Source organism: Prionailurus viverrinus, chromosome A1, assembly GCF_022837055.1.
Source record: "Prionailurus viverrinus isolate Anna chromosome A1, UM_Priviv_1.0, whole genome shotgun sequence".
NCBI classification, from domain to species: Eukaryota; Metazoa; Chordata; class Mammalia; order Carnivora; family Felidae; genus Prionailurus; species Prionailurus viverrinus.
Genome location: NC_062561.1, coordinates 181,738,238 through 181,751,324, shown reverse-complemented (window position 1 = coordinate 181,751,324; position 13,087 = coordinate 181,738,238). Strand labels below are relative to the sequence as shown.

Below are 13,087 nucleotides of genomic sequence, written 5' to 3'. Positions count from 1 at the left end.
CACAATTGAGGTTCACGGTCAAGAATTTAAAGGGACACCAGTCAGTGTAGTTAAGTTTGTTTCTCCAGACATATTCAGCTGCACAGGTCCAAATAAGGAATGGGAAAACATGTGGATTTAACCAAAATTGTGATTTTCACCGAGCAAGTGATAAAGTGAGAACGGGACACAGGATCTGGGAATATATGCAAGGAATGATTCTAATGATTGGCTATGGATATGTGCTAGGTAAGAAAAAAGACCAACATGTTGAGGAACAGGGACAAGAAGCTCAGGAGGTTTTGAAGGTCCCAGGGAGGGGGAGAGAGGATCAAGGAGCATGGGTGTCAGGTTACAAAATGAGTAAACTAGAAAGGAGTCCAGGTGGTGGTCAGAGGGTGATGTGCATGATTGAGATAATGGTAGATCAGAATCATTGGTGATGACAGGGTCCAGAGGATGAATATGGGGGTTGGGGGAGGGGGCATCGAAGGAATGAAGAGGCCAGAAAGTTGGAAGGATTAATCCTTATATAAGGAAGTCACTAAGAACGAATTTAGAAACAGGTGGAGAGAAGGACAGTGGAGCAGGAAATCACCAAGAAATTGCAGGTGAGTGAGTGGCCCAGGGGTCAGTAATGACTGCAACAAGGAGCACTTGTACCTCCAGGCCCAGCAACAGTAGGAGAAGTGGAGAGACATAGGGCATGATGTTGGGGTACCCATTATAAACAGGGATAAGGAGCATAAAAGGGAGATTCCTGCTGGGCTCCAGGCCGGTGCCATGAGTGAGACTTTGAGTGCTCAAGGGATTCATGTCCCAGGCTCTCTGCTGATCACTGTGAAAGGAGACAAGGCAGCCTGAGGGCCTCGGCCTTACTCTGAGAGCCTGAATCAGTCAATGGACAGCAGGACCATGGGGCAAGAGATAGAATTCCCAAAACAAGGGACTCAGTCATGACCCTGGCAGGGGAAGGGAAGTCTTACTCTGGGCATGCAAGAGCACTCTCCTGGCCTCTCTCTGAAGAGTAGGTACCTGAAAAAAAGGTCTCAGGAGCCAGAAGACTTTGGGCCTTCCATATACCTTTGGAACACCCTTTCTATAAAAAGCCAGCCTCAGGGCAGCCTCCTGCCCCTGCCAATGTCTTACGTAGTGTTAATAATCATCACTTATCCATCTAGTTGATCATTGTATGTCCATCTTCCAAACACATTAACTGGCCTATCACAGATGCCTCCTTAAATACTTGCCAAGTGAAGGAGTTCATATTTATTGAGCTATCTATGTCCCAGGTACTGTGACAAGTCCTTTACATGGATTTCTCCTTCAACCTTCACAACAACCCAACAACACTGGTCTAGCTATCATCCCAATTCACATCTGAAGAACCTGAAACTTAGAGAGGGGCAGGAACTTACCCAAGGTCACAAAGTAAGGGGAATCAAAACTAGATCTTCAGCCAGCACTGGCCTCCTACATCACCACATGGGGGTTATCAAGTGACCAAGGTTGGAAGAACATCCTTCCTAGGACCCATGTAAAGCAGCTCTGGGTCCAGACCAGGAGACCTTCACAAGATCTTGCCTCCCTCCCCTGCTGGACTCCACACCCAACCACCCATTTTGTTTTGTTCTCTCCCCAAGATCCTCAACTGCTTTCCATCCATCATGATTCAGAAATCTTTATTTTTGTTTCCACCATAGATGTGAAAAGCTGGCTTGTGATGTTTGGATTTCAGCTTAGCAACATAATTCCTGGCTTCCCAAGAGCCAAAATGTATTTCGTGCCTCCTCCCTATGAATTGTCAGAGAGTCAAGCCAGTGAGAATGGACAGGTAAGCGGAGGTTCCTGCCAAGAATATGAATTATTGTCCTCATTCCCTGTTGCAGACAGAACCGCATGGGAGCCAAGGGCACATCAGTAGGGGAGGAAAACATCAGAGCTGGGTATAAAAAGGTGCCTGAAACATTGTGACTTCCCAGGAAAGCGAATGTCAGGGCTATCACCTGTCTGGCGCAGCAAATATTTCTTCCCAACCTCAATTATGACCTTAATTGTGGTATCATTATCTGTTCAGTATATACCCTTGAGTCACTCCTTGATTAACAATAGCACCGAGAAACCTAGTAGCAACCTACCATCTGCACTGCCTATAAGATCATAACCCTTTTTGCTTTTATGGGGCATAATATAACTGTGGTTTGCAGTTTCTATCCCATTAAAGAACATTTTTATGCCTGACATAAAACCTCAGCGTTTTATGGCCCAAATGTATACAGATTGAGTTTTCAGAACATAATTTGTGCTTGGGTCTTTCAGTGATGACCGAGAGGTGGTCAGTTTCCATTTGGGTGCTGCGGAGACACTGGCACGGTCAGACAGGAGGGGTGGGCAACAGTGTTCAGATAACCCCTGTTACAGAACAGTGCCCAGCAACATAAAAGTCTGAAAGGTCTCAGCTGCTCTGAATAATCATCCACACTGTGTAACTAGAGAGAGACAAGGAGGAGCTGGTGGGTAATTGAGAACAACGTCCTCTCAGCTCTGCCCTTCGGGGACCACTCAGTGGATGAATAGCCATCATTTCTCTCATTTATCTAAGTGCTGTTACCTCCCAAACACAGCCTCTTCCATTATCCCAGCCTGTCCCCCAACCACCAATTGAGAGGAGTTGTAATTTGTGAGTAGAGAGCTCAAGGCCAAGGAGATAATGGTGATTTCGTCCCTCTGCAGAACTGGGGCTAGGATCCAAAGCAAACGACTCAAAGCCCAGGGATATTCCCTCTGGCCCACAGTGCCAGAACCTCTTAGTCTGGTGCTTCTGAAACATTAATATGCACACAAACCACCTAGGGTATGCCTCGTTAAGATGTAGCTTCTGACTCAGTAGGCCTGGAATAAGGCCTGAGATTCTGTTTTTCTAACAAGGCAGGTCCCAGCGATTCTTCTGCTGCTAGCCATGCTTTGAGTAGCAAGGTCTTAACCCAAGGAAGTTAATGAATGCTCAGGGCATTGGCCTCGAAAAAAATCTAGGTCACAGCAGCAGGGTTCATAGCTTCTCAAACAAACACCCTGCCCTACAGGTCAGAATAGTCCTGGGTCTGAAGTGTGCAAGGCAGCTGCCAAACCATCTGAGGGCAGAGTGACTCTCTCTTCTCCAATAATGGAGAGACATGGTAAGTGGGTAGGCCTGGGTATAGATGTCAGCAAGGTGGCAAACCTCTGTACTGTCTTTTTAGTTAGGGTCACGGTTACAAGGCGGACAGGTCACACCATCAGAGCACTGGGAACCAGCCAGCCTCTGCTAGTTTCAAAAGGTAGGACGTATTAGCTGGCATCGTTACAGATAGAAGACTAGTTCTTACAGGGAGTCCAAGCATTCCCCTTTCTGAGCCTTTTTTTAATGAGCTTCTTGGCCCATGCAAAGAGCTGCCCAGACCATCATCTCAGCCTTCTGTGTTTTCTTCTGCCCACAGCTCATTACAGGTGTCCAGCAGACAACTGAGAGGCATAATCAGGCCTTCATGGCTCTGGAAGGGCAAGTTATCTCGAAAAAGCTCCATGCCAACATCCGAGAGAAAGCAGGCCACTGGTTTGCCACCACCACACCCATCATCGGCAAAGGCATCATGTTTGCCATCAAAGAAGGACAAGTGACTACCGGCGTGTCCAGCATTGCCAGTGAGGACAGCCGCAAGGTGGCTTCCGTGCTGAACAATGCCTATTACCTGGACAAGATGCACTACAGCATTGAAGGCAAGGACACCCACTACTTTGTGAAGATTGGCTCGGCCGACGGTGATCTGGTCACACTGGGCACCACCATCGGCCGCAAGGTGCTAGAGAGCGGGGTAAATGTGACCGTGTCGCAGCCCACACTGCTAGTCAACGGCAGGACTCGAAGGTTCACCAACATTGAATTCCAGTACTCCACGCTGCTGCTCAGTATCCGCTACGGCCTCACCCCCGACACCCTGGACGAAGAGAAGGCCCGCGTCCTGGACCAGGCGAGACAGAGGGCCCTGGGCACTGCCTGGGCCAAGGAGCAGCAGAAAGCCAGGGATGGGCGAGAGGGGAGCCGCCTGTGGACTGAGGGCGAGAAGCAGCAGCTCCTGAGCACGGGACGTGTGCAAGGTTATGAGGGGTATTACGTGCTTCCTGTAGAGCAATACCCAGAGCTTGCAGACAGTAGCAGCAACATCCAGTTTTTAAGACAGAATGAGATGGGAAAGAGGTAACAAAATAATCTGCTGCCATTCCCTGTCTGGATGGCTTGGCGGGAGTAACTGTTATCTCCTCTCCTAAGGAGATGAAGACCTAACAGGGGCACTAAGGCCGGGCTGCTTTAGGATACCAAGTGGCAAGGAAGCTCACATTTTTTGAGTTCAAATGCTACTATCCAAGCAAGAAGTCCCACATCCTGAAGTAGACTAAAGCCTGGCTGAAAATTCTGAGGAAAACAAAACAAATGAATGAATGAACAAACACACAAAATGTTTCAAGTTCCCCTAAAATATGACCCACTTGTTCTGGGTCTACAGAGGAAAAAAAAAAAAAAAAAAAAAAAAAAAAAAAAAGACGCGAAATGTCTAAAAGGAACAAGAGAACAGAAAAACAAAACACAAAAAAAACAAAACAAAAAAACAAAACATGTACACACGACTGAAAAACAAAGACGTGAAGACGAGAAGGCCTCCTATTCTATTACCTCACTCATCCACACGTGAGCGACGCAGACACATCCACCAGGGCCAGCGTCACAGACCAGCTGAGGAAACCGATTCAGACTGCTCGTTGGACAAATACCACAGACGTTTTCGTTTCAACCAGTACAGGTGCATTGAAAACACGACTTTGGGGGTGATTTGTGTGTAGCAACCGGGGAGGGGGGGATACAAGTGAAAGAGTGAGCACTGGAAATACTTTTTAAAGAAAGAAAAAAAAAACTAAAAACACACACACACAAAAGGAAATTACTATCAAAAAATCAAAGCGAGATAATACCGTTCAGCACTTAACTCTCAGGTCCCAACTTAGTCCGGCCTGAGTTAATTTATTTGAGCGCAGAGTGTACAATTTAATTCAAAATGGTGGCTATAATCACTACAGATAAATTTCATACTCTTTTGTCTTTGAAGATTCCATTGTGGACAGTAATACGCAGTTACAGGGTGTAGTCTGTTTAGATTCCGTAGTTCGTGGGTATCAGTTGCAGTAGAGGTGTGGCATTGTGACACTCTTGCTAATGGGCACCACTTCAGATCACCCTGTACATACATAAGCCTCAAGGCACAATCACCGTTTCAGATTTTAAATTATTAGTGTGTTTGTTTGGTCCAGAAACTGAGACAATCACATGACAGTCACCACGAGGAGAGAAAATAAAAAATTAAAAAAAAAAAAAAAACACAAAAAAATAAAAAATAAAAAAAAAGTCTAATAAGAACTTTGGTACAGGAACTTTTTTGTAATATACATGTATGAATTGTTCATCGAGTTTTTATATTAATTTTAATTTGCTGCTAAGCAAAGACTAGGGACAGGCAAAGATAATTTATGGCAAAGTGTTTAAATTGTTTATACATAAATAAAGTCTCTAAAACTCCTGTGGACACTGGTCTTCTGTGGAAATGCTTTGAGGTGAGGAAAATGTAAAGGCTGATGGAGGAAAAGGGAGCTTCCTAGACATACAGGCTGAGCTGGTATTTCAAACTTTGGGAGGAACTTTTGTTAGAAGGCAGCTCAATGCTCCCCAAACTGCTCTGAGTGCTAGAATGATCTCTGCCTACATCTGCAGCCCCCTTTTCTGCATGGATCAGAAGTGAGAAAAGTCTGGGCCTGGGGCTGGATCCATGCATGGGTGGGTCCCTCCAGCCCTCAAGGGACAGTCAGGCTTCTCCCTGATGCCACATTCTACTTCCAGGAAGTGCTGACAGGAAGTGAGGGCAAACCCTCTCACCTCACTGGGAGATGTGCATGTATTTGTGTGTGTTTATATTTTCTTCCAGATTAATTTACTCCCATATTTGCACACTTGGGGCAACCCAAATAAGGAGAACACTTATGATTTAGATGAATTTTCTTCCACCAAGGCCACAGAGGAATACCATAATCAATAGCTAATATTTATTGATGCTTACTAATGCCAAGAACAGTGCTAAGTGCTCTGCACACAATATTTTCATTTAATCCTCACCTTTCATTCATTCAGCAACATTATAGAGAGAGCTTGTCATGTGCCAGGTCCTGTGCTAAGTTCTGGGGATAAAGGAGGTGGGCAGGCATAAACATGGGTCCTCGCCTCTTGAAACTAAGGGCCAAGGATGTAAACAGATGATAGTCAAATCATTACACTAAGCAGTGAAAATGGCAGGGGTATTAAGCGCCAAGAAGGATAGATGTATAAAGCTATGGAAGCACATTACTGGAGAGGTGACCTAGAGTGAGAACATCACAGAAGTTGCTGGGGGCTGAAAGAGTTAACCAGGTGAAGAGACTAAAAAGCATTCCAGACCTAGGGAACAGAATATCCAAAGGATCTGTGGTGAGACAGTCTGAACTCAAAAGAGGTTAGCAGGAACCGGAAGATGCACAGATTAAAAAGAAAAAAACCCTTCAGTCTTTCTTTCATTAAAAACAAGAGAGAGTCTTTTCATAAACAAGTGCTCTGGACACAGTATGGCTGACGTGGTCATCTGTGTGAGGTGAAGCAGAAGGCTGGTGGCCACTGACCTGATATGAAGGCATTTGGGACTTCAGAAGGAAATGGAAGTGCATTGAGTGGCTGGATTGCAAGGACAAGCTCCTGGTAGCATTCATTCTGCAGGTGAGGAAACTAAAGCTAATTATCCACAGCCAGTAAGTGGTGGAATAAGATTCAAGCCTAGCTGTGGCTGACTTCAAGGCCTCCCCAGGAGGTCTAGGGAGGACACCACCGAGACCCTTCCAGTGCTTCGAGTCACTGCTGCCTTCCCAATCATCCAGCCAGGCCAGGGGTGGTTTCCCCAGGCAGAAGGAAAGGGAGAGAGAGGCAAGGCTGGCCTGCTTTACACCAGGTTGTCAAGTCTCATGGGCCCTGTTAGCATTATCAGCACAACAGGCGAGGCTTCAGTAAACCACACAGGGGAACAAACACGTTTCAGACAACTTCCCTCTCAGAAGCATATGTGAACACTTTTGCCAAGTGCCGTGAATTTGCACCATTTCCCTTCAGGAGGGAGGCAGGAATCAGTTCCTCCTATGTGCTTTGGTCCAGCTGCTACCTGCCTTTAATCTGAATGGTGTCAGGGTCACTTGGATATATACTCACAGAGCAGCCTCCAACTGATCATGGGGCCAGCCTGAATCCTGTTTTGTTGGGGGCTACAAAGGTGTTACTCTGTTGTGTCACCCTGGGTAGAAGCAGCCAGTGGGACAAAACATGACAGTTAATCACAGGCAAGAAGCCAGTGGGGAGCTTGTTTAGCCCAGAGCTCCCCTGCCCCAACCAGACTCTTAGGTGGCAGGTAGACCCAAAGGGGTGGCCAAATAGTGTGGCAGACAGGGAATCACAAAATGTCACCAGAAATTCACTAGAACCTGAAACTCTCCTCTTGTATGCCAACCATCTTTGAATTATCTATGAGTTTCCTCCTACACCTAGACCAGTCCAAGCCCTCACAATACACACACATGAATCAGTAACATGGAAGGGGAAGACAGCCTTGGGTAAAAATCCTCTCCTGCCTTTTCTCAGGCTAGAATGGTCCTAGAATGACGGGAGGAAATTCTTGACCTCTCCCAGAGCATTTGTACCTTGATACAGAATTCTGGAAAGGCAGTGCAGGGGATAGAATTGTGCAAAGACGGCCTGCCTGGAAACATGTTCTAACTCCATGACTCCCTAAACATGGGAGCTTGAGATGATTACATTAGAGTAAATAGTAATAGCTGTTGTATAAGAGATATACCCAGCATAAGTTAACACAAAAAAAGTTGAATTCTTACTCATATAGTCATCCACTGTGGGTCAGGGATGGGAATGGCTCTGCTCCATTCAGTCACTCAGGGCCCCAGCCTCCTTTCACCTTGTGGCTCAGTCTTCTAGGTCTTCAGAATCTTCAACATCCTCTCCATTGAGCTGGTTGATGACACAAGACCCAAGACCACGTGTGTAACTATTTTATTTTGAATGGGCCCTACCTGAAAATGAGACATACCCTCTCCATTCTCATATATCCATGGACCCACCTGCTGCAAGAGAGACTAGAAAATGTAGTTTGACTCTGACCTTCAGAAGAGGAGACTGGATATTAGTGAGCCCAAGCAGTCTCTTACATGTAACTCATGTCCAAGAGCCTCTGTTCCCTCACCTGTACGTGAGGATTAGTAAGAACAAGGCTGCCATGATGACTAAATAAGATACTGTATGTATCACTAACGTATGCTAAGTACTCAGGAAATGTTAGTTTTTATTACTTTTAAATCTTTGCTCCAGGCACAGGTTTTCTAAGTGTGAAAATTGAGGAATGAGCCATTCATCACATGGGTGAGATTTTTATGCAGGGGTTGGGAAGATGAAGGAGGACCTTCCCTCAAATCGCACTCCACGTGGCAATTCCCCTTTTCCAGACCTAGGGAACATGAACAGGTACTTTCAGTGTGAAACCCTGGTTCATAGCCTCAAGGGCTCTTCAGAAAGATTGACATTTGCAAGGTCGAAGGTCTCAGCAACATGAAGACAGACTATGTGAGAAAGACACTCATCAATGTTGATATCCATCAATATTCAATCACCGAGCACAATTTTGTCCAGCATGTTAGAAGCTGGGCATACAAAGATAAGTATCTCACGGTCCAAGATCTCATAGTCCAAGGTGTGAGGAGAAACAAGCCAATCAATGGGACACAGTAGGCTCAAGGGCACATAGAAGTGATGCATAAAAATGTGCATCCCATGGGGTGCCTGGGTGGCTCAGTCGGTTGAGCGTCCAACTCTTGATCTCAGCTCTGTTCATGATCCCAGAGTCATGGGATTGAGCCCCAAGTTGGGCTCTACACTGAGCATGGAACCTGCTCAAGATATGTTCGTTCTCTTTCCTCTCTCTCTCTCTCTCCCCTTCAGCTCCTCCCACACACACACACTCTCTAAAAGAAAATAAACAAAAATGTGAAGCCTAGAGGAGAGGGCTGCAAGTTCTCTCCATGAGCATTTGTGCTGAGCCTTCACAGGTAAGAGAGTGTCATTTGGAAAAGGTGGAAGAGGGCACTCTGGGCTGAGAGGGAAGTATGTGTTAGACACAGGAGAGAGAAAAAAATATGCAAGTCGACTGGGGAGAAGTCCAGAAAGGCTGGAACAATGACTATGCATGAGCCCCCTGACCATGTATTACAATCAGCTGGGGGCTTTTGAAACATACCTACGACCTCCAGGTCCCAGGTCAATTAAACCAGAATCTCCAGGGCTGTGGGCACGGGGAGGCATGGAAGCTTCCCATGTGATTTTCATGTGCAGCCTTGCCAGGACTGAGAAGCACCAAGTCAGAGCCCAACAGGTGGCGCGGGCCTGGGATGAGGAGTGTGGGAGAGATTGAAGCAGGAATGAAAATCAGGCCAGGAAGCTGGACATTCTCCTGCAGGGCTGGAGGGGGCCTACATGGGGTCCTCCACCCTCCACGATTAGGAAATCCTTCCACAAGCAAAGAAGGGAGTAAAGGGGAGCCAACAGAATAGAGCCTGGGAAATTGTAACAGCCCGAATGTACCAGCCCAGATTGAGAACCTGAACTGGGGCTATTGGGGAGAACAGAAGGAGAGCTCCTCAGAACACCATTAGAGAAGGGAGGACGAGGCTGTGGGACTCCCTGCGTGTTGGGGATAGTGTCTGTACGACACAGAGCATCAAGGGCAGGATCCCAGTGTAGCTCTCCAAGGAAAGCCTCATGTGCACCAACGTCTCTCCTCCCCATCCCACTCCAGTGAAAGTACTCAACACCTCAGGAGAGGGGTTTAAGAAGTCTAAGGCTTACCTTTAGGGAGCCTCTGAGGGGCCCAAGTTGGGACTTTCCAGGACAATTCTGGTTTGCCACACCCAAGTCCCACCTTCCATCCTGAGGCAGCTGGGCAGCCTGAGCCTCCTCTGACGCCCAGAGCTGGCACTATGACTGTGCAGCAGCCCTCCAAAAGCAAGGCTGCACCAGCACTGACTTCTCCTGTTTCCCAAAGCCCCACCTTCCCCAGCGATCACTTCTTCCTGGAAAATGCTGGGCTTGCAGTTTGGCCACTAGATGGCGGCCTTTCCCACAAAATCTTCCTAGAGCTGCGTCTGTCGGCTCCAGACGGGTTTACATGTAAAGTGCTGGGCAGTGCCGGTCACTAACAAGTGCATATTAAATAGTAAGCTACTATTCAGGAAAAACATCAGGCCTTTTTTGAATTATGGTCTTTGGAGTCAAAAACAAAAAACAAACGCTGCTTTAAATCCCAACTGTTCTACTTTCTAACTAAGCCTTGGCTCTTAACCTCTGAAGACTCAGTTTCCTCCCCTGTAAAATTGGTAGAATACTATCTCACAGGATTGTTGCAATAAACACCCAATCTAGTGCCTAGCATATAGGGATGGCTACTGACTGACCACAAATTACTATTATTCTTAGTCAGTGAGGACTGAAGGTGGGGCTCCCGCCTTGAAACTAGCTGCACACACAGTCCCAGTCTTGAAGTCTTGATTTGTGAAGAAGTCAAGGTTCTACCGCCCCCTCCATCTTCCTACCACACAAGCTACATAAAGCAAAAGGGCCTTTCTCTGCTAGCAGGCCCTAACGGTGGGAGGCCTGTGACCCCTCAAGGACAACCTTCCCAGTGGCCATCCTGCCAGAGAGGAACTAGGAATGCCTTGCTTGGGTCCTTATCTGGGTTCTCAGTAAGTAGGAGGTGACCACTTGGCACCCAAACCAGCTCCACAAGCCTTCCCAGGGCTCCAGGGTCCCCAGGCCTGGGCAGAACAGAACAGAACCTCCTCTTGCCTGTCCCCACCTGTCTTTAGTGCTCCCCTCATTCTCTCCCCCTCTCCCTTCTCTACACCCTTCCAATGGCTCCCCACGCTGGCTGCCTTCTCCCTCTAAACCAACTCCAGTGGCAGTGAAAAGTGATCTCCTTACGCTTATGCATTCATAAACCCTTTTGCCCACATGGATTGTATTTGAATTTTACCACCACCTGAGAGGCCAGGAGGAGCTTAGAGAGCTGAAGTAACTAACCAGAAGGTACACAACAAAACAGGCCCCTGCCAGGGCGCTGGAAGTTCTGTTCCCAGTCTATTACCATCATGTCCACTCCTGGGCCACCCCCTCCACAGCCCTTATCTTAGTGTTAGCTCAGCCAAATACATGCAGATTTCATTCTAACATGCTTCTTTACTTTCCCTCCACCTTTTTAAGGTTTTTTTTTTTAAGTTTATTTATTTTGAGATAGAAAGAGCACAGGCAGGAAGAAGCAGAGAGAAGAGGGGAGAGAGAATCCAAAGCAGACTCCACGCTGTCAGCAAGGAGCCTGACACAGGGTTCGATCTCACAACCTCATGTAGATTTTATTCCAAGGCGGGGCCCCTGGCCAGAAGCAATCTGTCCAGCTGCCTTTAAGGCAAGCACAGGAGCTACGGGAGATGGAGACAATGAACAGTACTTGGCTCTGCCCCCAGGTGGCATCACTAGATTAATCAGGATGATATGTGACAGAACCCCAACTAACTCAAAGCAAAAACTGGGAAGTTCAAAAACATGATGGCTTCAGACATGGCTGGATCCAGACACTCAAAGGATGTCTTTGCTCCCCTTCCAGTTCTGCTTCCCTTGAGATGTGGCTTTATTCCCAGGTGGGCTTTCTCCACATGTGGGAAAGATGATTACTAGCACCCTCTCACCTATGTCCCCATGGTACCCATGGAAAAGGCAGAGAGATTCTCCCTCAAACTCCCAGAGAACTTGGATGGGCCCAAATCCCATCAGGACCATAAAGAAGAGGGAAGGGATGGTTCCCCCAAGGAAGATAACTTCCTGGACAAAAAACATTAACTGCTGATAGGATATCTACTGACATCACTCATTTTGTCCATTCTATCAATAAATAGTGCCCAACATAGCTTAGGTGTTCGGTTGAAAAGCCAGGTGCTAGGGATACAAGGATGAATAAAACACAGCTACCCAGGAACTAGTGAGGAACATAAACAATAGCAACACAATGTGGAAGTGCTGGGGAAAGAACTACACAGTGGGTGATGGGGATTTGGAAGAAAGGAAAAGGGCTTGTGTATCACTAGTGTCCTGGGAAGATACAGACTGCATCTTAATAGCCAAAAAGGCATCCAGCCCCTCATGGCTTCCTGCCAAGGTTCTTGCCCACCTACCATGGGTCTTTTTCCTTCCCTTGGGAAGACAGGAAACCTCTTATCAACACCAGCCTAGAGAACCTCTCCTTGGGTTGAACTGTGTATAGGGAACTAGATGTCCCTCACTCCCTCCTTTCCTCTTGAGTATATGGAGAGCAAGACTACCCCTCAGTGTCAACCATGTAAGGAGAGGTTATTCTGCCCATCGGACCAGCCTCTGCTCTAGTGCAAGTTTCCTCAATCTGGGCATCAGCACATTTGGAGCCAGGGGTGCTCTGTCATGGGGGCTGGCTTGGTGCAATGTGGGGTGTTTAGTGGCATCCTTGCCTTCTACCCACTAGATGCCAGTGGTGGTTCCCTGTCTGTGTGTCCTGAGTGTCCCTGCTGTGACAACCCAAAATGTCTCCAAACATTGCCAAATGCCTTATGAGGGCCAGAGGAGGGGCTCACCCTCCATTGAGAATCACTGCTCTAGCTCATTTTCCCCTGACCCCTTCCCTCCCTCATTTCTCCCCAGACCACAGCCTTTGGAAAGAAGCCTCTGCCCTCTGGTTAGGGAGGCTAATTCTCCCTAAGGATACATTTACCAGGACTTGCCTATGTTCATCCAAGGAACAGCCCCCAAGCCAGGGGTTCTAGAACTAGACTAATAAAGCTCTGCCCTGATTCTCCTCGGCTCACCATCCGGGAGTTCTCAGTAGCTGAGTTCACGAGCCGAGCCATGAGCCCAGAGAGGAGGAGAGAA

At 47.3% G+C, this 13,087-nt stretch overlaps 1 protein-coding gene across 3 annotated transcripts in view; it reads left to right on the top strand.

Moving 5' to 3' along the window:
- Positions 1-4,217, top strand: part of TENM2 (teneurin transmembrane protein 2) — a 944,724-nt gene extending 940,507 nt beyond the window's left edge. For all 3 annotated transcript variants that reach the window (XM_047877002.1, XM_047876993.1, XM_047877010.1), the window contains 2 exons: positions 1,683-1,813; positions 3,456-4,217. In XM_047877002.1, coding sequence (XP_047732958.1) covers positions 1,683-1,813; positions 3,456-4,217 — 893 coding nt within the window. The remainder of the gene's footprint in view (positions 1-1,682; positions 1,814-3,455) is intronic.
- Positions 4,218-13,087: the final 8,870 nt, after the last annotated feature.